This window comes from Astatotilapia calliptera, chromosome 20 (assembly GCF_900246225.1).
Source record: "Astatotilapia calliptera chromosome 20, fAstCal1.2, whole genome shotgun sequence".
Classification (NCBI taxonomy): domain Eukaryota; kingdom Metazoa; phylum Chordata; class Actinopteri; order Cichliformes; family Cichlidae; genus Astatotilapia; species Astatotilapia calliptera.
The window spans coordinates 11224693-11252619 of NC_039321.1; the positions used below are offsets into that span (position 1 = coordinate 11224693).

At 44.7% G+C, this 27927-nt stretch overlaps 1 protein-coding gene across 1 annotated transcript in view; it reads left to right on the plus strand.

Moving 5' to 3' along the window:
- Positions 1-27658, plus strand: part of skia (v-ski avian sarcoma viral oncogene homolog a) — a 64454-nt gene extending 36796 nt beyond the window's left edge. Inside the window, exons 2-7 of the mRNA XM_026155304.1 lie at positions 18264-18380; positions 21212-21327; positions 21827-22131; positions 22257-22591; positions 23730-23960; positions 24616-27658. Coding sequence (XP_026011089.1) covers positions 18264-18380; positions 21212-21327; positions 21827-22131; positions 22257-22591; positions 23730-23960; positions 24616-24753 — 1242 coding nt within the window. The 3' untranslated portion in view covers positions 24754-27658. The remainder of the gene's footprint in view (positions 1-18263; positions 18381-21211; positions 21328-21826; positions 22132-22256; positions 22592-23729; positions 23961-24615) is intronic.
- Positions 27659-27927: the final 269 nt, after the last annotated feature.

Genomic DNA, 27927 nt, shown 5'->3' on the forward strand with positions numbered 1-27927 from the left:
TCTAGGTTTCCTAACAGATAATGTAAAGTAACTTAGCCTCTGACAAGTTTTGTCCAAGTTTCCAGTATGTGGAAGTCCAGTAACCATGGCGATTCCCTGAGACCTGTGAGTAATCACAGCCATATTTGCTTTTCTTACCTTTGTTCCTTTTTCCTGCTGCTCTTGTCAAACACTGTATTTAGACAGAGTCGTGTATAAATACATGTTGTCTGCTGAGTGTGTGTTTGATGGTCCACACTGGAGCTTGATTCAAACACCAGGGATGGCCATCGTTTAGTGTTAGCACCCTAAAATTACTTCCAAGGTTGTGGCGCTGGCTCTGTTGAGGCTGGCACATTCATTGTGTGAATGTGTGTTACGGGTGGAAGTGGGGCACTGAGGCTAACAGCAGAGTGGCAGTTAGTGTTCTCACCAACACACAATGTTCCCTGACAAAATAAGGAGACAAAACTGCGTTCGGTCCTGTTCTTTGGTTTTACTCAGCTTTTACTGCCAGTGCAGGTCGAAGTCAGATTTCCTTTTAGGAGTAGGAGTGCGTGTTTCAGCAAATTAATCTGTACATGTATTTTTTTTTACTGGTCCTGCACCAAAAACTTTACTCACCCACCCAATAGGACACAAACATGACGTCACATAGAGCTCACATTTGAACTCTGTGGTTTCCAGACTCTCTGCTGAAATACCGGCCCTGTTATTTAAAGCTTGGGCTGGTCCTGCAGTACAACAGTCACTAGTAGGGATGTCAAAAACCATCAGTACACAGATATTAGTCAATACTAAGATTAATATTGAATGGTTATCATCATTGGAAACACTTCAGAAGGCAGTGCTGCAGACACACAGCTTCTCCCCTCACTAAAAGATCAAGTAGCTAACATCTCTGCTACTCAGCAGCAGGAGCACTGTTTCTTTAATACGTCCTTTAATTCAACATAACTAATGGCACACATAATTCACACTTAATAGTTCATTAAATTAATTTTATTTACATGTGAGGAATTGTTTGTTGTAACCTTGGTTCATTCGTAGGTTCGCAGATGTGTTTTACTTTAACGATCATCATCTGTAAACTGAATAAAACCTCTAAACTTCATCTAAAATTGTTACTTTTTAAAATAAAGTTAACTTGACTTTTTATAGAAATGACCTGTTGGTCATTATTTTTGCAGGTTGGGGTGAAAATGTTCTCTGTGCTGTCAAAAATTAAATTGTCTAGTGGTATCGTCACAGCCATGGTCACTAACTTTATCCTCAGTTTCTGCCTTGACACTGACGTTCTGCTCCTGTGGTCCCTCTCTTCTTATAACACCCAGCTCATTGGTTTGACCTGAGCATCGTTTCCCTCACTCATCGATTGAAGCCAGTTTAGGGTAACTCTGATTTCTGTTGAGCCAAGTAATCTTTTGTCTTCTTTTCTCCTTACACTCATATATTATAGATGTGACAGTATTTGTCTCAGTTTTCTGTCTGTTTGGATCAGCATGAGGTTTGAGCTTAGCTTTGAATGTGATCACAGCCCATCTGTCGCTCGTCTCTGGGACTAAACTGGATGCAGTGCAGCACATGAGGCAACATACGTATACGCTACAACTATTCATCGAGTAACTCCAGTGACTATTCTTAAAGAAAAACTCCTCCAGGAAAGATTTTAGCTTCAACGCTTCATTGAAACTCTGTAGTGCCCAGTTATTACCTCGTTAGCATTTCACCCATGTGTGCAACCAAAATGTGACCTGATGTGTAAAGCAGAGAGGAAACACAGAAACCTGTACTGGGAAAAAACTCACTGAAACCACCTGTTCAACAAACTGCAACATGTTAAAATACAGAAGCAGTGTAACTTCCACTGACAGAAGGAAAACACTTTCCTAAATGGAAACCAATGATCAGTCTGTTCTCTTTGCCCATTAATAGCAAACACATTTCTAACTACTTGCCTGATTAATTGATAGCTGCAGCTCTGCAAGCTACACACCAGCCAAGGACACACAACGCACACTCTTATCCAGCCATAATAAAAACAAATGACACATTGTATTGAATAATTCATGCTAATGCCCCTGTGCACACATGAATAGATGCACACGTGTTCAGCAATGCAATAGAGAAGAGGAAATGTGGGCCACTGCCCTGTGTCCCAGCAGCTGACTGTCCAGGCCCTGATTATTAAAGCACGGCATTATTCTGATGCTATCGATGGAAAATGAATTGGCCAACAATTGATTTACAGTAACCCCCTCACCCCTCCCATGCTGTGCCTCGGGGAGCCTCTGGTGCTCATTGATTTGTGCTTCCTGTGTCTGACGGGGTCTAACATTAACCCAGGCTACACTACGTCAACATGTCACTGCTGATTTCTGATACGGGCCCTTTAGTGTCTGTCACACGAGCTCAGGGTGAATCATCTGTGAAAGGCACAGGGTGCCAATGTTGGACCTACCAGATCTGGTACTCTGTGGCCCCAGAGATACTATAGATACCAATGTGTTGCTCTGTCTGGCTCTCCTACACTAAATGAATGTCTCCTGGAGTCGCCTCCATACTCCTGAGACACAGCAGACTTTCGAATGTGCTGCTCTGTAGGAGTTGGACTACCAGTTTAAACCTAGTATTCATTTTACCAGTAGTGACATTGGCCTTAGCCAAGTGTAAAACTAGTGAAAAACAGAAAAGACAGAAAATGTCTGTGAATCCATTATTGCTTTGGTGATTGTGTTGTTGTTGCTCACCTGTTCATTAATCACAAAGCAGCTCAAACTGATAATCAGGCCCTCTGCTCCCTTAATGATCACATCAATATCACAGACGTTTTGCTGACTTGATGCTTATTAAGAAGTGTTTGACTCGTTCGAGTGAGCATCTTGAACCGTGAACTGGATGTCAGCTAATTCAAACACTACCTGCTCATAGAGCCCTTGTAGGGAAGAGTAGACCAGCTGTTTAAGCGTCGCTACGTTTTCCACTGTGTTGGTTGGATGGAAGCACCGGTGTCTCTTTGTGATAGGAATGAAAGAAAACAAGGGGGGAAGTCATTCCTGCTCTGTGGTCCAGAGGTTCTGTCTGTTTGCATAGATATTAGCCTACGGAGGAGGGTGGTGCTCCTCCGACAGGACGTAGCTCCACTGTGGCTCTTCTCATTTAAACAATTAGAGAATTAGATACCAACAACATTGTTAGTCCTCAGTGTTGCCTTACCAAACTATACCTGTCTAAAGATTTCATTTCATTCTTGTTCATCAGAGACCACTTTGATCTGTAAATATACAAACATAATTATTTTGTCATTTGTCTGTTTTAACTTTAAACTAAACATGGCTGGACAGTAGAGCTGGGCGATAGAACGATAACGATATGTATCGCGATATAACTTTTACTCGATAGAGAAATTAAGCTATCGCGATAGACCTCGCCGCTCTTGTCCTCAAAAAAAAAAAAAAAAAAGGTCAGCCAATCCAAATTAAGTAGCGCAGAGCCAAACCAATCACAGCCGCAGCGTCACGTCGCGTGACTTGTTACGTACAGCACAAGTGCCAAGCCGCACGTGTGTTTGTTTGGGAAGCAGCCAGCGGGTAATGGAGCCAGCGTGTAATGGAGGAAATGAGTGTGCCGACTAGAAAAATCAACCGAGCGTGACCGAAGAGAAAACAGATGCTGGTTCCAATGCCGGAGAGATTGTCGAACGGAAGAGCCATAGAAGTTCCGTAGTGTGAAGGTATTTCGGCTATTTCAAGTCTGACAAAAAACAGAGTAGCGTGCACTGTAAATTGTGCCGAAAGCAAGTCTGGAAATACAATAAACTGGTGCATGCGTCACACTGTGCGCCACTTTATTGTTTCGGTGAAATGAATTTCTACAATACTGTTAATTCTACTCTCTGCAGTGTTTAAATGCTTACATATACACACAGTTACTGTCCCTCCACACATACAACTCGGTTCTGCTTCTATGCCCCAGCTTCGTTTACTTTTTCCCACCGAGGCTTCTAGACTTCTGATTGGCCAACATTTCGGCACGCTTAGGAATCTAGCGCCACCTGCTGCTTTGGCATGTTCATAGCAGCGTTTTCCTTCATTTCTGCCTTTATGTGTGGACGGGATTATTTTTTAAAACGAAAACGGAAAATCTCCGTTTTCAAAAATACCCGTGTACGTGTGGACGTAGCCTCAGTCTCTGACTGGAAGCGCTAATTCGTCATTCGGCTTTTGTCAGACTAAAGTAACTGTTAAAACTGTTTGAAAAGCTAAGCTATACAACAAGGAGAGATTGAGAATTTCCTTTTAGTTCTCAGTTTATTTGATATTGACAAAAGTTAGTCAGTTTTGTCTGTTCTTCTGTAAAACAAACTAAGATTTATTTTTAGAATCAATATTTTGTTTCTAAGTGGAATTGACAATTTAGTCTGTTTCGTTTGTTCTATTTTGAAACTTAAACGCTTTAGTGGCTGCCTTTTGTGTAGTTTGCAATATTTGTCTTTATTTATCTGAAAAAGTCTCATGTTCCTTAAGTACATCTACCCTGTTGAACTTATTATGGGAAATAAATATTTAAATAAAAACAAGCTGCTGATTATTTCACATTTTACTTGTGAGCAACAGCACATTTAAATCTTACAAATATAGTTATTTGGCTTATATCGTGATAGATATCGTTATCGCCTGAAATGAAAAAAACATATCGTGATATGAAAAAATCTCATATCGCCCAGCTCTACTGGACAGTAAAACTTTAACAGTGCCTACAGCAGTGCAGTGGAGTTAGCTGCAGGTACGACGGTTGGACTCGCTGATTAGGAAGAGGAAAAAGAAAGCTCCCAGTTTGCTCCCACAGGCACAACGTCATTAGTGATGAGTGTGCTGTCGCGAGCGTTGCCATCACGTTGCACAACTGGAGTGCTCGCTAACAAGCCGGACCATTACGCCTGCAGTCCCTGACTGGGCCAGCAGTCACCGGGCCTCGCACTGAGGTGTGATGTTGGCATATTAAGCACACGTCCAGCTGCACACATTTCCTCTCAGCTGAGTCAAAGAGGCTCATTGGAGAGTCTGTGACCATAGCCATGCTATAACTGTCAGAGTTTGACTCTTTAAAACCAAACTACTGTTACAGCTGCAGATGGAAGTCTTTCACACTGTAGGATGAATCTGGACATAAATCTTGGCTTGAACTCAGCTCATAATGTGTAACAGGCACCGTTTCCTGCTGTAGCACTGCAGGAACATGGCGGCTGTCTCTCCTGCCCCCGAGACACTCACTTCGCTCTAGGAGGACGTGACCTAATGTCTCTCGCTGAAACACTTCTCGTTTCTCACCTTGCAACTGCGAACTTCTAGTCTGGCACACTTCCGCTTACATAGATGTCTCTTTGGCCCGGTTCATCGCCTCTGCCCTTTTCGCGGTTTGTAAGTTTGTAACTCATGGAACTGATGTATTAATGCAAACTGTGTGTTACTGTAAGGTCTTACAGTGTAGAGCACAGTGGGACAGCTGTTTTTATTTGGTGCTATATAAACCAAACTGAAATGTATGGAGAAGAGTGCTGTGCTGCAGCATTTACTGTGTGATGGCCAACTGTCACAGGAGATCAGTGGTTAAGCACTGTCTGCTGTCACAGGTACATGACTGCACTGTGGTGGGAATAGAAGCAGGAGGGCTGTCTTCACCGTGGACCAGCAATAGAGGTGTGCTGGGAGAGACAGTGTCTGTCCTCTGCGTCTCAGAGAGGAGAAGCATCGTCTGTCCTCTGCGTCTCAGAGAGGAGAAGCATCGTCTGTCCTCTGCGTCTCAGAGAGGAGAAGCATCGTCTGCGTCTCAGAGAGGAAAGACATTGTCTGTCCTCTGCGTCTCGTGCGTGGGATGGAGCATGTTCCTGGTGTAATCTTGACACGTTACATTGCTGTGTGGAGATTTGTTTGTGCCTATGGAGGGAGGGTCGGGTTGGAAATAATGCATGAGAGCAGCAGTGAGGACTGTGTGTATACCACACAAAGTAATTAGTCTCTAAAGTTCCTGGCAAACATTTTCTGCAGCCTGTATAGCTTCATATTTATATTGTGCATGTAGGCACTTGCATTTTACACAGCACACTTCATTCACTTAACCCTACCACACCCTGACTGTGCTCTGTCTCTCTACATAATGACACTTGAGGACCACAGCTTGCATTTCAGCAGCCAGCATGTGTAAAAGCTTGTTTCTCCACATCAGATGATTGGCTCAGTGTAGCGCTCGTATTGACCCAGTATGTCTGCAGATCCATTAGTGCGACTGTACTCGGGCCCACTTAATGCCCAACTACAACAAACACTGCCATCAATAAATATAGCCGCCTTTTTATGCAGCGCACAGTGAGCTGCTGTCTGCCTGTGAGGGCGGTTTGTCTAAAAATCAGGGCCTCTCAGACAGCAGCCTGGTTAGGAGAGCGGCTAGTCGCGGTGTCTGAAACTGGAGGGTGTGCATCATCCTACCACGCACACAGGAAGCGAAGGAACGAACGTAGCTTCTGCCCATCTGATTTTTGAGTAACACAAGGGTTCAGTCAGTGGGCAAACAGCAAGATTATCCAAGAACCAGCATGGCTAAAGGGGATTTGGCGAGCTTTGCTTGTGTTCATCTGTGACTGATGCAATCAGTTCTGATACTTTTGGGTCAGACTATTTAGAGCGGCGACCCGGGTCCCTCGCAGCCTGGACCCTTAATATTTGGATTAGCACAAAGAACCGCTGAAGGGTCAAAAGGCAAATATGACACATTCATTACACTTCAACATGAATTATTAGTTGCTCTCAGACTGTGTGAGAGCATTACAAGGTTCTTCTATGGACACAGTCTTTGATATCTGAATTTCAACCCGTTTCGATTTATTGTATTCTAAATATTCTACTAGTTATGATAATGTTGTAAGCAAGCTGTAGCTGCTATAGATGACTGATGGACATGCAAACTGTGTCATAGCTGCACCATAACAACCTGAATGATATTGTGAGGCGGCAAAGATCATCTGACACAGGGCATGTGTGCTGTGGACTGTGGCTTTGTTTGAGCCCATCCTGCTGATACTCGATGAGATGGGGATAACTGTAAAGTTAAGTTGGAGTCACATCCACATCCTCTCAGTGATGTAAACGTTGAGGCTAGATTACTTTGTTTCTCGCTCATTCGTTTGAACCTCGTCTCTGTGGCAGCTTTTTGTAATCCGATGTTTGACTAGCACTGGACTCACTGCTGACCTCATCTGATGTCCACCCCTCACACACTCCTAATCACATCGCCACGTCTGACTCTCACCAGGTCACTCTTAAGGGAAAGGTCAGCCCGTCCGTGACGAGGGCTGGATCTTTGTGTCGTTTGTTACTTCAGCTCGTCACTGCTGTTGAATGAGAAACATGATTGCAGTATAACATGCACCCATAGTCTGTGTAATCATCACACATACATTTCTTGTCATTTCTTCAAAGCCGCTGAGTTTCCTCCGGCTCTCCGACCTGAGTGTGGTTACGGCTCACACATCGTTACATTCACACCTTTCATTATCCTCCAACTCAGCATATCAGCTTTGCTGTCTCAAGTGCCAGAGGCTTGTTTATGTGATCAACAATTCATTTACAGCTACTGAGTCACAGCAGACCACTCCATCTGCAAATTATCTCCCCGTGAGACGTTTTATTTATATTAGAGCTGTGCAGTGTAAGCATCGAGCCGACTACACACCAGGTTCACCAGTTCAGCCTGTGTAGCTGTTGGTTATTCAGCTCATTCAGCATTTGCTTTATATGTGATCAGACATTGCTATTTCTTCCATACCCTCCTTGTTGCAATTAAAAGTGAACTAGAACCAGAAACAAGCACATTTGTGAACATTGTAACTCTTGTTAACTATTACATCATGTTTAATAATGAATCTGGCCTGAACGTTTTTGATGTAACTTTATTAGGGTTCATTTCAGGCCTCACAGCACAGTCTCACAGTTTTGATGAAGAGATCTGGTCCTCTGTCCAACATGTGACCGAGGCACGACCAGTTCTGCAGTTCACTAAAAGAAGGTTGTTTTTCCTCTTGGTTACCGTCTGTTATAACAGCACATGCGTCATTTCTGACAGGTTGAACATGTCAAATGAAAATTATGCATTGTAGATACAGTGAACCTGTGAAGGCGGCCCATTGATGGCTGTGTCCATGTAGCAGAAGCACTGCGTGTTACATGTGTGCAGTGATGGCAGCTTTCAGTGTCTCCAGTGAGGTGGCATCTGTATCGGCCCCGCCTCCCTGCAGCTAGAGGAGTCAGTGAAGTAGAGACAGGAAGTGCAAGAGAAAGGTTAAGACTGTAATTGGCATCTGTCCTGGTCCTGGTAGTGCAATGCACCAGGGACAAAGACTTTATCAGGCCTAATGATGCCTGCAAGATGATGGGAGACTAACTGCGAGCCCCCACCCATGCTCCTCTCTGACTGGAGGATCCACAGACAGCAAACTGCCAGCTCAAGGATACATGCTGGACTCACAGTGATGTCGAATTTTAACGTGACATAGATCCAGACAACACAAAGCTTTGCCAAGTCCTTCAGATGAGGGAAAACGTCCTGCAGGAACAATGTGGTGCAGAGTTTGGGAGCACCAGGTTTGTTCTGGTTGTTCGTCTTGGATCTCCCTTTAGAAGACCAGAGGCTTTGTTTTAGATGTTGGTTATGATTTATCAGTATGACTTGTCTCTGCAGCTTCACTCTGCTGCTGCAAGCTCCTTTCCCCCCATTATTAATGATTTTTAACATTATTTCTCAGAAAAGGAGGTGAGGCGGTCATATTCAGCCTCCATGAAATTCTTGGCATTCCCTCTCATACGATAAGCGCTCCATAGGCACAGTCCATCTGTTAGCCAAGTAGAGACTGACAGGTACAGTGGGGGCCAGGTTCTTTCTTTGAGTAGTGAGTCCCTCTGTTGCTGCTCTGCTGTCAACACTACAGCAAACTAAATACTGTGGAAAGACCTGCCTGCTCCTCTCCCTGCTTGTCAGTGTTGAAGGTGACCTCTATGAGGTGTAAACAATAACTGTCCTATTAAAATTGTGGAGACCTGTGTCAACACCCCGGATCACCTGAACCCATCGCTCCCACTGCAATGGGTAGTGTAGTTGATGCAGACAGGCCCCAGTTCTGGGGACTCCACCGGACGCAGAGCCCCAACACCAGTAACCGATTCAACCAACACTGAAGACCAAAAAGGCAGACTGGCCCCAGTCCAAGACAAGCCACTTCCCCAAACCGCCATCTCAACGGCTCCCTCTCCGACTGTTCCCCGAGCAGCCAAAGGTTGCAGATCGCTCCCGCACAGCCAGAAAATCAGGTAACCTCGGGCACCAGGGCCCCTTGCCCTGCGCCTGCACCCGCATAGAGGAGGCCAGCCACCTGGCCCTGTGCCAGCACCTGCTACCACAAGCCCCCCAGGCCCCACATCCCAAGACTGCAAGGCAGCACCCACCCCAGCCACCAGCCACCACCAGCCGAGGCAGATGCACAGATGCCCCAAAACGGCAGCTCTCCAGCCCCCAGGAAGGCACCAGACTGCCATAGCCCCAGAGACCACCCCAGCCACCTGCAAGGACCAGAGGGTGACTGCAGCTGACCACCCCCAACTAAGTAATGGAATCAATGAGTGGGGACCAGATGTGCCAGGCCAGTGTCAAAGCTGGACGTTTTTTTTTTTAAACTATGGACCCCAAAAAGGTCCACGATATCATCTCTGGTCTGTGGAGAAGCCGTTCCACAGAGTGTGACATAAGTGTGTTTTCAGTCAGCTGCATGCTGCCATGTTCAGTGCTGCAGAGATTCACGGTGACTCTCACATTATTACAACAGAGCTGCCAGCTCTGATGCTTGAGAGTGGGCGTGTTTTTACTTATTCATAAACCTGTGCACACTGTGTGTATTTAGGAGTGTGCAAATTATTCTGTGTGTGTGTATGTGAGTGCTTTAACATGTGTGTGGCTGTCACATGTTAAGGCATGTGCTACAGTCTGAACGGAGGCACCCAGAATGCCTGTTGCTGTTCCAGTGCCAGTAATTTGGAAAACCTGTGTGTGTGTGTGTGTGTGTGTGTGTGTGTGTGTGTGTGTGTGTGTGTGTGTGTGTGTGAAGGAACAACTTCTTGCACACCAGTCCAGTTAGCAGCAGTACACACACACACACACACACACACACACACACACACACACACACACACACACACACACACACACACACACACACACAGTGCTACTTATGAATTTGCTCAGCCATGTGACCTTTTCACTAGCGACCTCAGCCCTGAGGCACACTACACACCAAGCAGAAATATGATGTACGCTCTGCATTTCCCATTTCTGCAGCCTACACACAGACAAACTCCTGCCCTCATTACCCATAATTCACATCTAGCCATCTTTAAAATGGGACAGCTGTTTCATCAGCACATTCCTCCTCGCTCTTCAACCTTCTCTTCCGTGCTATCCCACAGTTCTCCAAACACAAGTCTGGCTCATCATCGCCTTTGACAATCAAGCTGAGATATGAGAACAGCTGATACTTTACCTGAAACATCCTCCAGCTGAACAGTCTGCAGCTTGTACAGGTTTAAATTTGTCACCTAATATCATAGCATAATAATCATTTAGACGTCTTTGTGTGAAACATGAAGTGCATACATGCAAACACTCACACAACCGAGGAAACGCCCACTGTGTGACATCATGTAGCCCTGCTGTAGGGTTCTTTTCTCACTTTGTTAACAGGAGCCTTGATAAGTTACTAAATGCCAGTCAGAGTCACTGTTGTATAAAAAATGACTTGAATTAATTTTGCATCTTTTGATTCACATTTTGTGACATTAATAAATGGATGGACTGGCTAAGCATACATATACATACATAATGTAGGCTGTGATGGACACGCTGCTAAAGGCAAATGTAGCATAGCAATGGACCATACTTTAAATACATTTAGAGTATGGGGAGAAATGTATAAGTAGTTCCACAAGTCTTTGTGCTTGCTAGCACATAATGTCCATAATTTGTGGTTCTGCCTCTCTGCATCACAACGATATTTTAGGCATTTTTTGGTTTCTTTATTCTGAAAGAGCTCGATGTGGCACCGTCACACACAAAGGAATTCATGTGCACGCTCAAGAAAAGAAAGAGATAAAACACTTTTGTATTATACAACAGTTCACTGTCAGTCCTTCAAATCCAACATGCAGCATCAATGCATCTGCTAACGTTAGCAGTAGCAGTTCCCTCTGAACTGCAAAACTAAGGAGAGAATAATAAAGCACAGCTATGGAAATACCCATATGTCTGTGCTTACCCTGACCCCCACCTTTTCTCTTCTATCTCCATCTTAGTTTTTCTTTCTCTCTCTGTGTTTTGGGGGGTTTGGCCCCACTGAGAGGATGGAAAGCTAATCTGCAGCACTCTGTGGCTCAGCTGAGCTGGTCTCTCACCATTCCCACGGAGAGAGTTGCCAAAGCAAATTTGGCGACAGGAAATGGAGACCCCTCTCCCTTCCTAAAGAGTGAGTGTGTGTGTGTGTGTGTGTGTGTGTGTGTGTGTGTGTGTGTGTGTGTGTGTGTGTGTGTGTGTGTGTGTGTGTGTGTGTGTGTGTGTGTGTGTGTGTGTGTGTGTATCTGCACGGCCTCCAGGGCGCCAGTGGGAAAGGCCTGCATACAACACAATACGTGTGTTGTCCTCCCTCTCGTTATGCTTCCTCTCACAGTTATCAGTCTTGTCATGTGAAACTGACAGTTTTGGTGCTCTAAATGAAAGCTTGCCCTCCATGAGGTGTCACAAATCTGTCAGTTTATAGGTTTTTATGACCTATTAAAAAGACTTGGTGGTTTTAATTTTACTGATGTGTGTTTGAGACAGAGGCGCCGCGTTCCCTTTAGAGGGTCAGGTGATTTTGAGACTCCTGAAATAGTATAGTTCATGTCTACAAAGGACATGAACTAGGAGGATGTAAGTATGTAATTTAACCATTATATTTGGCCTGTTAGTGTTGTACAGGGGTTGTATTGGTTAGTTGCTACAAGTGTTTGAACTTTAGACTGTCTCTGGGAAGTTGGCCCTCTGTTTTGTCTACTAGCCTCTCAGGAGTCTTCCTGGAAAAGGCCTAAAAACAACTACAGACCTGCTGCCACATCTTTCCTGGGAAAAACATGTCCATTTCAAATAAACAGAATCGTCAGATCTAACATTGGGTCAAAGTTCCAGGAAGAAGGGGTAACTGGCAGTGTAGAAATTTCACAGCTGATGGGGTAAATGATGTCTCAGATGGGGATTAGGGCAACACGTCGCACAATGTTGCCTCACAGCAACAAGGCATCTGCATGGGTTCTTCTTCCCACAGTCCAAATGCATGCAGTTAGTGGGGTCAGGTTAATTGGTCACTCCCTGGGGCAGACTGGTGACCTGTCCAGGGTGCTGCTCCATGGTAGCTGGGATAGGCAACCCTGATGATTGGAAGAGAATGGATGGAGGGGGGGATTAGACTTTATAATCTCCATCTGCACCGATGTCCTGTTTAGCCTGGTTTGACTGCACTGTTGCCAGTTTACATTGGAGCAACTGCACATGATGGTAGGCTCGAGCAGACTTCATAGAAGGATAATAGGAGGGAGTCCTTGGCCGTCGGTGTCAGTTGTCCTAGTCTGTGTTTATATCCAGCGTGCATGGGCCTCCTCTCTGTATACAGCTGGTAGTTGTCTGTTACCCAGTGAACTCAACAACTTATTACTTGTTCCTTCTAACTCAAAACTTCCCAAAAAAAGAAAAACTCAGTTACTTATGTGCTGAGTGCAGGAGAAATGACTTTGCACCACATCAAAGTGAATATTAGATGAGGCCATTTCAAGTGGAGTCAGCAAACCAGTTCATGTTGAAAACTGCACCCCAGCACACTGGGAAGTCTTGAATAATAAGAGTGATCTGATGCAGTGCTGTAATTATGTAAAGTGTGTTTCTGTTTACTCCATAGAGGACAGAGGCACGATTGTTCTCTGTGACCTGTCGGCCAAGGAGGTGATGGTGGGTCGAACTACCAACCAAAACTGAAGCTCAGCGTGTGCGCACACACGCACACCACACACGCGCACACACGCACACTGAAACACACACACACACACACACACACACACACACACACACACACACACACACACACACAGTCTGCACACAGAGTTCACCTTCACATATCTCTTGAATAAAAGCCACTTAGTGAGATTGTTTGTTCATCCAGAGCCAATGAACTGATCCCAGAGCATCAGGGTCCGTCCTTTTTATTTGCATCAAAAATGGAGCATGTTGTCTCACACCTGTTTGTTTCCCCAGCATATGTTGGGTTTTGTGGCTTCTCATGTACAAAGGCAGCTAAGCTCCCGCTTTGTCTTCAGGAAGAGCCCCTCCCTTTCCACTGCAGCGGGCCCCTTAGCAAGACATGCAGCGAGGCCAAAGTCAGGTCACAGGCAGGGTGCGGCTCCTGAGCGAAGGAGAAGCAGAGTTATTTGCCCCTTTCATGTCAGCCTGGCATGTGGTGGATTTTGGGTTAGGTGACCTGTTTTGGTTCCTTACTCGTGCAAGCTGTTTGCCTCTGATTCATCTGCGGTCTGACCACCTGATACACAGTCAAAACAGAAATCACAAAAGGAAATTGATTTTCCAAGGAAACGCACAACATTCAGCACAGTTTAATGCCTGCACTAATGTTTGTGTATGAGTCAAAAAAAACCACTCAGTGACGTTTTCTTTTTAATGTAACCGTTTAGTTGAAGCCAGCTGTCAGGTTCTGTGAGGCTGTGCTGCAAGTATGTTTCTGCGAGGCTCTGTTTTGCTCGCTTTTCTCTGCAGCTGGAATCTAACTTGTTTGTAGAGGACATCCTGTAATCTATGACACAGGAAACGCTCTCAGACAGATAGACGAAAAGAGCTGGGTAGGTGGGTGGAGGTTCAGGGGAAGACGAGCAAGAGGAGGGAGTGGCAGCAAAGGAAACAATGTGGTGGTGACAGTGGGCTGTCAAGAAAGAGCGTGTGCGTCCGCCGTGTTCAGTCATGGTTTTCAGCAGACGTCAGCAGACAGGATCGGCTAGTGTTGCTCGTCTTGACGGTGTATCGGAGCATGCAGGGAATGATTAAAACAAACTGAACATGTTTCTGTAGTCAGACTGATTCTGTGTTTGTGAGTACAACACAATAAGAAAGCACAGCTTTCATCAACACTGGGATCTTGCTCTAGCGTTCCTTTTCCATCTCAGATTGTGTCCAGCTTCACAAGTATATATGTTATTTAACCGTTTAAAGGTCAGTGCAGTGAGAGTGTAGCAGTGTCAGTCTTGTTAAAAGTTTCACTTCCCCGTTTGTCTTTGCAAGACTTATGTACGTTTTTAAAGAACTGAATGTCTTTGCACAGCGCTCGTGGTGCGGGGGATTCGGTGGTAACCTCGTGGTCATGCTCTTTTCAGGATTTTCTTCTCCATATATGTGTAAAAATGGTTTACACACAAAAGTCTGACAAAAAGATTCTATTCATAGAGACAAACGGCGATGGCCTGCAGACACAGGAAGTGAAACTGAGGATTTTCAGACAGACTTAAACTGAGAAGACTGCTCTCACTCCACCCTTCCTGTCTCTGCCGCAAACACTCCTAACAGAGATACACACCCACCACGGCTCTGCCAGACACATGCTACGGACAGACCTTTTCAACATATGCTGCTCCGTGACTCGATCCTTTGTGCGATTCCCGTGCGAGGCACATCTGACAGATCCCGGCCTGTACACCACTCTGCAGCTCTCCTAATAAAATCATATCTGACTTTCAATAAGAGCCACTGCCACCCTCTCGATATCGCAGTAAGGCCTGTGCCTAGATAATACAAGCACTGGAAGGCAGTACATAGACGGTGCACTTTCGACACGTCTAACACGCCCTGCTTAATCACAAAGTCTTATCTTAGAAGTGTGACATCCTGTCTGCTGTGGAATCCACGCCGGATCATAAAGGGAGTGGGTTTGCTGCAAGGTGCACAAGTGTGTGTGCACGCTTGCATACTTTGGCACGTCTTTGAACTCTGACTTACAGCACCCTGTTGAGCACAGCGTCTTATCTGGAGAGGACTGTGAAGTTTCCAATAAACAAGATGTGTGTTGCTCACATCTCGGTCAAGGTCTCGGTGTTTGCTCGAAGACTCGTCATTCATCCCACACAAGCGTTTCGATAACGTTTACTCTCACGTATAAAGATGATGTCAGAAATCAAACTATAATAGGGTTAGGGGGGTAGGGTTGGTGTAGTTGTTGGGTCTGCGCTTCGACAGGCATCGCTGGTTTAGAGACTTATTCCTCATGAAGAAAGCAAGACAATGACACACACCGTGACGTCAGACACAGTAGTAAAGATTACACCGGTGCTCACTTTTGGACTGAGAACCAGTCCCACTGACATGCCTCAAACAGGAATTTCCTGACTCTTTGCCTCCCGTTGTTCAATCAACGAGACATTCAGATTTCTGCATCGCTGAAGCACGCAGGCTCAGCTGCCGGCTTTGTTGACCCTGTTCCTCCCGTGTGCCCGTGATTACCAGGACCGTATGGAGACCGCGGTGTTGGCAACTGTTAATCCACGAGACAAGGACTGGCACGTGGCACGGAGACTTTGCCCAGAGCCAGAGCTGTCTGCCACCCCCCTCTCCCCCTCTCCCTCTCAGCTGCAGGCTCTAGCCGCTTGCCTCTGGCTGCTCGGCTGCAGTCAAATCTAGGACACGTCTTGATCTCTTGATAACCCACAATCATAGCGACCAAGACTCTTGTGCGCTATTATAGGGGTTTTTGTGTTTGTTTACCTTCTATGAAAAATGGTAATGTCCTTATTATTGTGTGAGTGTGGGACTCCAGTATACTGTGGAAGCCTGTTTGAAAGGTAACATAGTATTAAATATATGAGTGGACACAAAGTGTCAGAGCTGGTTCAGGGTGCTTACCCACATGTTTGCTGAGTCGTGCCATATTTAATGACATCAGTCCCAGCCTACACTTGCTCATCTCTGCTACTTTAACTACCCTCACCTGGCCACAGGTTCTTGTATCTCCTCCTCGTTCTGTGTTTGTTCTCATGGAGCTCTGTTCTGGGCTCCTACTCGATGCTCTCCATAGAAGCACATGGAAGGACAGGTTTACAACTGACAGCAAAATGACAGCAGATAAAAATATTAGTTAGAATTAATGGAAAAATTGAAGCTATAGTTGTGCTGATTGAAGTGCTAAGGCGGTAAAAAGGTGATAAATGTGTGTGAATATATTTGTTTTTTACACCAGAGCAAAGCCTAGTTTAAAAAAAAAAAAGCTATTTGGACCCATTTTTTTAATTAAAAATGCTTAAATTTGCAGTTGATATATTAACAGTCAGTGTAATGATGCCATGAATCACTCTCTGTTAGATAGTTTAAGGTTCTCTATCAAAGAGCTTAGCAAACAATAGGAATACAAAACCTGACTGTACGTTGGTGCTTGCTGTACCTTTGAGACACTTATAGAAAAGACGTCTTTAAACAAGCTGAGCGCTGAGCGTGGTTTCTCATTTAAAGGAACCACAACTGTGTTCCTCTGAGACCCGAGCCTCCAGATAACAGTTCCCTTACACCAGCAGACCAGATAATGAAGGCTGCTTCAATGCTGTGACGCTGCTATGGAAAGTCACGAAGTCTTACGTCAGGCAGATCGAGGCCAGCTGTCACATCGGCAGACCTCAGTGGTATTTGATCGTCTAGCCACTTTCCTACGAGAGCAGCTCTGATTACACAGACATGTGGCAGACGTGACACACTGCCAACAGTCGACAGAAGCAGCGTCCAGCCCATTACAAATGACCACCTGTTGACATCACGCAGGGCTGCTCTGTGTGATGGTGTAAAGATAGTGCTACTCCTGCTCACATCGCTGATTCTCAAGAGAAGTCCTCACAGAGAAAACCACAGTGAGAGAGTGCATCTATCTCCGATGATAAGGATTTTGAGATCCATACATTTTATTTTAGGTGCCTGCCAAAACATTTAAGCTATGCATAAATGTTAATGGTTTGACGGAGCCGAGGCAAACCTGGCTACATGTGACCTCCAGTCCAAGCCGTGACCTCAACAAAGTCCAGGACTAAGTTCAGCAGTCACTAAGAATAAAATAGGCTTCCTCCATGTCCTGTGCAGAGCCATGAAGTGGAGCACACTGTCCGTGACCCCTACTTTAAGCCTGCTTAGTGTGACAGTAGGTCAGTCATGAAAACGGTTTCACCAACCTCAGTGTCAGGAACCTCGAGGCCACAGGGCCACAGGGCCGGGCAGTCTATGGCTCCTGGAGCTGTGGCTGCTACTGAGTAAATACTCTGCAATTAAAACAGTCTTTATCATATTTAAAGTCTAGCTGAATGCAATCTGTTCAGTCACTGTAATCACTCGGTGTGTGTGTGTGTGTGTGTGTGTGTGTGTGTGTGTGTGTGTGTGTGTGTGTGTGTGTGTACTAGTGACAGTCACAGCCTAGAGAGGCTGAGGTCATAGCCACAAAGTCAGCATAACGGGGAGGAAAAGAAACAAACCCCTGCTTGTCTGTCTGTACGGGTATATCGATGGCACACACTCATACCAATGAATGTGTGAGTGGGAGGGTATTAACATCTTCATGGAGACCAAAAATTGGTAGTTTGCTATACTTGTGGGGACAAACAGCCCTTGTGGGGACCAAAATCCCGTCTCCATGAGTTTGAAGGCATTTTTGAGACTCAAAATGTGGTTTTAGTGTCAGGGTTACAATTAGGTTAGGGTCAGGGTTAGGCCTCCATTTTTGATGGTTAGGGTAAGCAGCTAGGGAAAGCATTATGTCAATGAGATGTCCCCACAAGGATATAAATACACACATGCGTGTGTGTATATGGATGGCGCACACACACACACACACACACACACACACACACACACACACACACACACACACACACACACACACACACACACACACACACACACACACACACTCACTCTCTTGGCTGCCTCTGAGCACATGCCCTCACATTGGTTACTCTGTGACACATTGCCATAAAGCGGACTGTGAGGTGTGTGTGTGACCTTTGCCAGAAATAGAACGACACACGAAGAGTAAGCGGCACACCTACATTTAACTTCAGCCATCGGAGACCCCTGCTGGCACTCCCCAGTACAGGCTGCTCAGTTCACTTAAACACACCTTCTTCTGTTCTCAGGTGTCCGATCCCATCCCGATGAAAAGGTCTAAACATGACGACCTCTCATCACAAACTCCGCTGGCCGACAGAGCGAAGCAGCACGACTGGCTGCAGTCCTTGCCAACTCCCAACAAGGTCAGTGTCAAATCAGGAGAACATGTTGGTGATCATGATGCACGACATGACACGTGATGTCATGTGAAGATGAACGGTTTGCTTTCTTTCGCAGATTTGTCATTTATCTGTTTCAGATCATCAAGCTCATTTTTATATCAGACACATAACCAGAGTGGAGAAAAAGTCCAGTTTTCATTCTGCTCTCCAAACTTCCTGGTCTATATGACGAAACCTCAAATGTTTGCAGTAACTGTGCAGAAGTGCTTTAAGTCAGCCACATCGGACAGTTTTCGAGTATGAAGTTTAAATTCAGAGTGAAGTGTGCTCTTTGACTTCAGATCCACACTTCATTTTGGGAGCCTCGACCTGCTGGTGTCTTGTGGAGTATTGACCTACTGCATGACTTCAGTGTGCTTGAGGTTCACCTGAAACTGGCCTTTTTCTTCTTTTTATTCAGGCATGGCTTTGCCTCACAGCGCTCCCACTGGTGACAGTTTTCCACAGGTCTCTTTCTCATTGTTGAATCATGAATGCAGCCTGAGGCAAATTAGGCCTGCACTTGTTCAGATGTTGTTCCCCTTTCTTTTCTGAGTCGATGATGTGCTCTTTCCTCTCCTCGGAAGGTCCAGTACTCTTCCAAGTTTTCCACATGTGTGGATGCAGGCTCTCACTGTGGAGCCTCAGAAATGACTTTGTGTCACAATCTAAAGAAAGAACTGAGAGTTCAGGGTTGGATAGCCGTTTTTCTCTTAATGAATCAAATCAAAAGTCAAAATGTTGTATTCACCTCAGTCGTCTTTTTCTACTACTGACATTTGTGTGACGATGTGAAACACGTAACTGACAAATATGCAAAAACATGTGAAATCAGGACACACAGCACTATCTTTAGATTTGGCATGCAGTGCTAATGGTGGCCACGTGCTGAGTGACGCTTGGTTGTACTGACCCATGTCCAGTGTGTCCAACACAGTAACACATTTACACCAACAACTGAAGTGACTCATTCTACTCTTTGTACCCAGAATAAACGGCAGCTTTCACCATAAGAACAGGAGGGAAATGTTCTGATACCAGTGACACCTGTCTAATATCCATGTTTCATATTTACATTATGTCAAAATGAAATTTTGGGAATATTAACCTTGTGCAAACAAATATTTGTTCTTTTTCTTTGAACATCCTAAAACATTTACAGTAACTTGCAGCTGTAACATGGTAAAGTTAATAAGTCCTAATAAAGTTATGATTTTTCAGAAGTAAATAAAATCTCATTAACTGATGAGTGCCAAACTGCTGTCACGACTGCTGAACAGTCCACTGGTGTAATTTCACCTCCCAGTTTGGAGGTTTGACCTCAGAGGAGTTTCTACAGTGTTCGAGGTTCATGGAGATTCTCAGAGAGCAGAGATCGCTGCGACACAAACCTGTCAACACTGCGACCGATTTTTCTTTGTGTGTTTATCTTTTCTTTCTCTTCTCCAACATATCAGAGTCCATTATTATAGTAAACCAATACTAGTAAGAAAAAATCATATTAAATACCATGAAGTAGAAACAAAAAGCCGTCGTCCTCACCCACAGCCAGAGAAGGTTCATAGTGTAAGTGGGCTCCTGTTCTTGTTGTAGCAGTGGACCTGGGACTGTGAGCAGGAGTTTACATGATCACAACAGGGAACAGTTTCTTCACTGCATATTGTTGTTATGGCCAAGTTATAAAGATGTTTATGTTAATATTCACACGCTTATCGACTTTTCCTGTGAGCTGATAGTAAAAATGAATACATTTTATGTAGTTTTTTAATGGTTAGTAGTTGTGACCAATGGGAATGTCCTTGTTCAGTGTTGGTCAAGTAATTACTGATTACTTCCCCCAAAAAGTAATCTTGTTACTTTACTGATTACTTATTTTCAAAAGTATTAATTACTTAGTTACTTAGTTACTTTTTAAAAACACGATTTACAACCTGAATAGGTGATAAAGCGATAGATCTTTCAGCCCAATTCTACTTTTTCTGCATAATCCATCATGCAAAATGTAATCAAATGGAAAAGTCTCTTTTTAAAACTTGTTTTATTAGTTTTAATCTTTTAAAAAATTTAATTACATGCAACATTATCTGACTGGAAGAAATTAGTTTAACATTTAAACCTATTTTCTGCACATTCCAGCACATAAAATAAAATATTTTTTCTGTTTACACTCAGTCTTTCAAATAGATGCAAGTAAAACACAGCAGAAAATAAATAAAATCAAAGACTCAGCAGTCCTGTTGCTCTATTTTCACCTGTAAAGCAGGAGCAGGGTAGGCGGAGGTTTGCCCTGGTGCAGGTGTGCCGCAGTGGTCAGTGGAAGAATCCTCGAGTTTCTCTGTGAATTTCCCATTACGTCGTTGCGCACTCGGTGCTTGCTCGGAAGTTTAGGGGTTTTTTCGCTGTAAAAAGAAGTTTTCTTCCCACGCACAACGGACGCTAATGTTTTTGTCACTTTTTATGGAATCAAAGTCAAAGTAAGGTCAGTACTTCCACGCTTTAAACGCTGCACGCTCATACTCTCTCCCACAATCGATATGTGATCCACTGTTGATCTGCACACAGCTGTTGTCACGAACGTCGCACTCGCTTACGTCACTGTCATGAGACACTCTCACAAAAAATCACGGTTTTAGTAACGCAGCGTTCCTATGGGAAAGTAACGGTAATCTAATTACCGTTTTTGCAATAGTAATCCCTTACTTTACTTATTACTTGAAAAAAGTAATCTGATTAGCCATCTCTGTCCTTGTTAACCCTAAACTCTGTGGCTCGGTGTAATTTCCTCACTAACTTGAATCACTTTTGTTCTCCAGGGGCTGAACTGCATTCAGTCCAGGCAGAGGCCCTCAGCTTTCAGACCCTGGTCCCCCCACATCTCTGCGGGTGATAAGGAGCCCTCCAGTAACCCGCTGGCTCTGCTGAGAGACAGGTGAGAACAGCACCAAGTCCATTATAAACCTGAGTTCAGTAGCTGTGCGGTCTAAGGGAAGCTGCTGCTCATGAGGATGGCAGTTGCTTCACTTAGCTGGGTATGTGGAGCTCCCACCCAGAGGAGTGCTCTCTCACTTGTCTGGGTGGGCTGGTGTCACAGGGGTCAAGTCTGACTGTTCCACAGCTTCCCACACTCTACCATTCACACACATTTGACACACTCATGCCGTGGGCACCCACTTGGCACAGTGCTGCCAGCGCAGTCTGCAAAATATCACAGATGATCTGGCCCAGTTTCTCCTGAAGTGGGAGGAAAGAGCTGCGGGCGCTTTGACTGTTTCCCAACGCGTTTGGCTGCTGAGGCTGTTCAGATTGGACTGTGTAACACAGCAGTAACAATCCGTACTATTGGATCTCTGTCTTGATAATCGCGTAACCTGGATTTAGATTATTGTATGTAAAGCAACACGCGTCATGCTGGTCTGGTTTCGTTTTAGCTTCTACAATTACAAGACCCTAGAGAATGCAGTGGCCCCCAACGTCGCCCTCACTCCGCTACCACTAGGCAAGGTAGGGCCTCTGTCCCCATCGATACCCAGCACTTCCTACCCAAGTGGAAGCGAACCTCCAGGTGAGGGCGCACACCCCAACACCAGGCCTCGCAAGAGGAGAGCTACCGAGGAGCTCCAGTCCACAGCACATGAAATCCCTCGGCCTGCTTCCTCAGCAGCCTGCAAACCTCCGCTGCCTCAGGATGACAAGGACTCTGAGGTGGAGATCGAGGTGGAGAGCCGCGACGAAGGTAAGAAACGAACGCTTTAACGATAATCAGATGTGTAAAGGTTGTTTCATTGTTTGGCTAAATACATGTAGCCCCGGTCAGGTGATCGTTTCATCCTCTCTCATCTCCATGGCCTTTTCCAACAGCTGTTTCGTCCATGTCCTCCCTGTCGTCGCCATCTTTTACCTCATCCAGCAGCTCAGCCAAAGACTTGAGCTCGCCCGGTGTCCAAGGTCCCATCTGCACTATCGCGTCAGCCGAAAGCACGGCACCGGCAGCCACATCGGTGGCAGCACCAGCCCCTGTCACCTCTTCAGAGTCGGGCCTGGAGTCAGAGCTGGAGAGCCTGAGGCAGGCGCTGGACAGTGGGCTGGATTCCAAGGAGTCGAAGGAGAGGTTTCTGCACGAAATAGTTAAGATGAGGGTGAAGCAGGAGGAGAAGTTGGGATCGGCCCTGCAGGCGAAACGAAGCCTTCAGCAGGTAATCCTTGTTGGAAGGCAACATGAGTATTATCCTAACTTTTGTGTATTTGCATTAAATACAAAGTGCCAAGGTAAAGAGTGGAAGCATAGGTAAATGGGAACTAACACATTTGCATTGTGTGACATGAAGTGGACTACCCTACAGGGGCCGTAGATTTAAATTTATCACTATGACTTGTGTTTTGGCTTGTTTTAGCCGTCCTTAACAAAAGCTCTACACTCCACAGAGTGTGCACACACAGGAGATTCACTGAGCTTTAGTAGAAGTCACTGTCGTTCCCCACAAAGCTTAGCATGAGTTGGCAAATGATAACAGTGGCAGCGGATGTTGCTGCAAAGGGAAAGGCCAGACTTCCATTTTTATTTTTGGACCATTTTTGACAGAACAGAGCCGGTGTGGGTGAGCAACACAAGATGCATGCAGAGAAAGAAAAGCAGCCAGACGCCAGTCTACTTTCACTTTCCATTAGAGCTTAGTGCATATCCATGTCCCCCACAAGCTAAACCAGCAGCAGAGCCTCTGCTCTCCTTCCTCCTGTGTTTAGCTCAGTTCATCCTCATAGCTTTGTTTTCATTTCAAGTCTCTGTGAAATACAGGCTGTGATGGGGATGGACTTTTAGTTGTCACTGTAGGAACCAACAAAGCTTGATGACAGATAAGTTAGTCCCAGCTGCTCGTTTCCCATGAGAAGGCGATGGGCGTGTTGCCACGGCACAGACTGACTCTCTCTTAGAGATTTAGAGGAAGTAAACCCAGACTCTGTCAGCTGAACTGGCTTAGTGTAAACACTGACACTGAAGTGTGAGCAGTTCAGAGACAGGACTGTGACAGGCAGCGGGGCGGGTCACGTTCCTACGATGCTCATTTAAGATGTTGTTTAAGCTCTGTGGGCACTCCGAGTTTCTCTCAGTGACGCATCCATGTCTACGGACATAGTTTAGTTCATTCCTTTTATTGAAAAACGTGCCTGTTTGGAAGACAAACAGAAAGACTGTAACATTTGAGACATTCAAAGACAACATATTCTGCTTTAGGACAGAATGCTAAGCAGACCCAGGACCAGCCGTAACTCTGAGTTTGAGCGTGAATGGTAAGAGGCTGCTAACCCCCGGCTGTGGTGTTCTCTACTTTGAAGGAGTTGGAGTTCTTGCGGGTGGCCAAGAAGGAAAAGCTGCGGGAGGCGACTGAGGCAAAGCGCAACCTCAGGAAGGAAATTGAGCGTCTGCGAGCTGAGAGTGAGAAGAAGATGAAGGAAGCCAACGAGTCAAGGATCCGCCTGAAGCGGGAGCTAGAGCAAGCCCGACAGCTGAGGGTCTGTGATAAAGGCTGTGAGGCTGGGCGACTCCGTGCAAAGTATTCTGCACAGGTGATGATTCAGCTTTCAAATCCCGTGTGTAATCCCTGTGAGCCAAAAGATCAGGATGTTTGCTTTAAAGAGCACAGATAAAAGAGGGACAGCCACTGTTGTTGTTTCAGTTCATCTTTCAGAGATTGGCAGTTCACTGCATTCGTATTCTATGAGCAAGCACCTGGTGACAGGATGTAACCTGCAGAGAGAAACTTCTCACTTCCTGAATATAGGATCAATATTCCAGGGAGGCGACGTCAGCTCTGCTTGTGAAAAGCAAGATTCAAACCAACTGACTCCTTTGGGTGTCTTTGAGTACCAACGCTACACACCTGTGTCAAAATTAAGCCGCCCTTTATTCTGCATCACTTTTAGCTTTGTTACAGTTTGAACAAACTTGTTAAAGCATTGGCTGTAAGCCTCGCTCGTTTTAACATTGACTCCCACTTGGAGCCACTGCCAAGTGGCTGTTTGAGGAAACGCAGGAAACTTCCAGGTCGTTCATTCTTTAGCCCTGAAACAACATTTTTACAGTGTATTCTTATAGTTTTTTTGAGTACATGAGCCCAGTTAGTCTGAGTTGTGTAGAGTGAGGTCGGTGCTTTTGACTCCAGACCGTTCTGCTCTCCTCTGCTGTACAGTCCCAGCTGATTTGTGCCCTTGCGTTTTGCAGATCGAGGACCTCCAGATGAAGCTGCAGCATGCCGAGGCCGACCGTGAGCAGCTTCGAGCCGACTTGCTGCACGAGCGAGAAGCTCGGGAGCACCTGGAGAGGATGGTGAAGGAGCTACAGCAGCAAATCAAACAGTAAAAGAGACGGGACACCCAAGGACATTCCCACTGGTGACAACTAACCAAGCAGCCAGCCTTACAGCTGAACCTTTTCCATTTGCCACCATGATCGCCACCCCACGAGTCCCACAGGTCACCCGCATCACACCACTGTTCCTGTGCTTGCCCCTCAGTTTACTGAACACAAAACGTAAGACTTCAAATGGAGACACAGAGAAGAATGGAGGAGCGTTGTCCTTGTGCATGAAAAGTCTAGTGGTACCGTAGAGGAATGACTGGAAGCATGCATTTTCTGAAGCACTGACTTTTGCACCTCTGAACTCGTAGAACTGAAAACTGGAGCACAGTGAACGGCTCTGTAGTGCTGAGTGCGGCTGTGCCTGGATTTTCCTTCACAAGGACACAAGGAGAGGCTGTAGGACTGTGATATAAACTCATAACAATATAACATCAACGTGTGCACCTGCTGGGAGGTGTTACAATGACGTGGCCAGGAGGGAAGGCCTCCACCAGCGCCTCCTGCCACGATGAACCATAGGAGTCTGAAGACATTATAAGCTATTTAAGAGATTACATAGCGATATGTAGAGTACACAAAGAGCGTTTTTCTGTTTTTCTGTGCTATTGGAGGGAAAAATGAACAAATGGACTTCCCAATGTGCTGCGGGGGTTTGTCAGGGAGCCATCGCAGCCCATTGGGGCGACTCCCCAAACACGATAGGATATGAAAACATGGCAAATGATTTTAACATGAAAGATTAGGTTTGGCTTTGTGTTCATCAGGCACATTTTCCATTTCAAATGAAGCCTCAAAGATGATCCCTACCAGTCACTTGGTGACGAGTTTTTAAACGAGCTCTTTTATTGGATGCTCTGCATACACTCACATACAAGTCGCATTTTATTTGAGTGTTTGAGTCCTGAAGTCTGTAACACACTCCAGATGTTTTCGTGCCGTCGCAGTGGGCTGGGTGGTTGGTCTTGTCCGTAACCACAAAGTGTTCATTTGAATTAAAGTATGTACATATAAATATACCTTTCTTTTTTTAAACTTTACAATAATGAATCGCACTTTGTCATGAGGTGAAAACAGCCCCTCCCCCATCGTACTCCCACTATTTTCAGCAATCTTTCTTTGAAAGCATCATCTTATACGCGACTCCTACCATATAGCATTTTGTTGATTATATGCATTTTCAAAAGAATATTGCTGCTCTGTTTTCATTAGGAAAGTATTGTAAATAAGCAGGAAGCCGGCGTTGGGCAGCAGCACACTCTCCAGTCTGACAACAGGAGCACGAACAAACGTTGTATTCAGAAGCCGGAGGCTGTGAATCAGCCGCCACACTGTGGATGCAATACAATCAGAATGTACATTGTGTTGATGCTAGTTTTCCTTTAATTATTGATGTTGTTTTAAATGTGAAAATATTTTATTATTTGTCTGTTGTGTTGAAGTTTTTACTTTCTAAAGAAGAATACTTCAAACTAACAGTTCTGTTCACATTTTTAATAGAAAACTAATTTTCTTTATGCATGAAATTTGACAGCGTTTGCCATACTTATAGTCAGTTATTGGGCATTGATACTGTACATGTAAGGGTTTTATTGTGTTATGCAATATCAAACAATTTGTCTTATTTAGAAATGTTATTAAAAAAAAGCAACACGTGTATGTTGTTCTTAAGAGAAAATCAAACTTCACACAAAGAAAAAAACTAATCAATGCTGGAAAACCTAAAGTGCCTGAAGGAGGGCCAAAGGTTTCCAGAGCAGGACAGGTAATGCTGAAGCTGTCAGAGGGAGGGGTGTCACATCAAGCCCCGCCCTCGCTCTGCAGCTCTTTATATCAGTATTCTGAGAATCCACCAGTTTACTCATGTTTCCCTTTCAGCGCAACGAACAAACTTCACAATCCTAAAAAGCTTTGGGCGTTTTTCTGAACGATTGCTTTCCTCGCCCCGTACTTGAAATCAATTATGTGCACGCTGTGGCAAAAAAGCCACCTGCTTTGGCAAATTGTTACTCTGGGTTTGGCAGAGCTGAAATTGGTACATTTTGTAGTTGTTTTTACGAAATAGCTAATGGCCTTACAGTGCTTGTGGTTTTCTACAAAAGAAGGAGACAATGACATTTGGCTTTTTGTCCTCCTGACGTTTAAAAACACATTTTATTTTCTAAAGAACCATTTTGCTAAACGACGGCAGCAAAGCAGCAATAACAGTCCACATTAGTATACTAGCCAGTGTGAAGAGTTGAATAAGAATTTACAAATGTAAATATTTTTTCATTTACGATATTGTAATAATATATGTACATGGTGTTTCCTTTTTCAAAAACTCTTTTCTTACAATAGCTGGTGGGGAGTTTGTTTTTTTTAACTTTGTGTTTTAACTGAGATGTTTCAAAAACAGTTCATGCATAAGAGAATTTAATCTTCTTTTTTTTTTTTTTTTTACTGTAGTCTTTATATGACATGACTTTTTTCACCACTCATGAATTTTTAACAGTGTGTTTGGGATCAGCTGACCTGCAGTACAGGTCGCACACAGCTACACCTACTATATCACCGTGCTGATTCTTTTCCCTTCATCCTCATGTATCTTTTTAGCCCTGTGCTGCTGCTAATACTATATACAGTACTAGAAATATTTTTATGTAAGAGGCGAGCGCTCCCATGTATTAATGCCACACATACAGTATGAAAAGAGGCTTGGCTTATTCATCTATTTCCTTTATTTTCTTGATTCTTCATGCCTTTCTCTTCCAGCGCCACTGTTCCCTTCTCTAACGATACAGATATATTGTAAAGGAAAGGACTTTATGAGATTATGTTTGAAAATAGCTATGCTTATATACTACAGTGACTGAATGTACAGTGTATAGATGCATTACCACAAATAAAGTTGTTTGTCCAGATAGAACGACCTTGCTTCCTGTTTTTGGTGCCTTGTTAGCAAACAGCTATTATTTGCACTCAGTGCCTTTTTTGTTTTCAATTCTGACCGATGGATTCAGTGCAGTTCACAAGGAGACTGCAAGAATACCTCGGTCTAAACCTTGGTGTTGTAAAGTGGAAATACACATATGTCTGGATTCATGTGTTGATAGTTCCTACTATCTGTGTGTTCCAGTAGAGAAGAAAAATAAAGTGTCCTTTTACCATCAAAGAAAGTTGTGAAGGAAAAAGAGA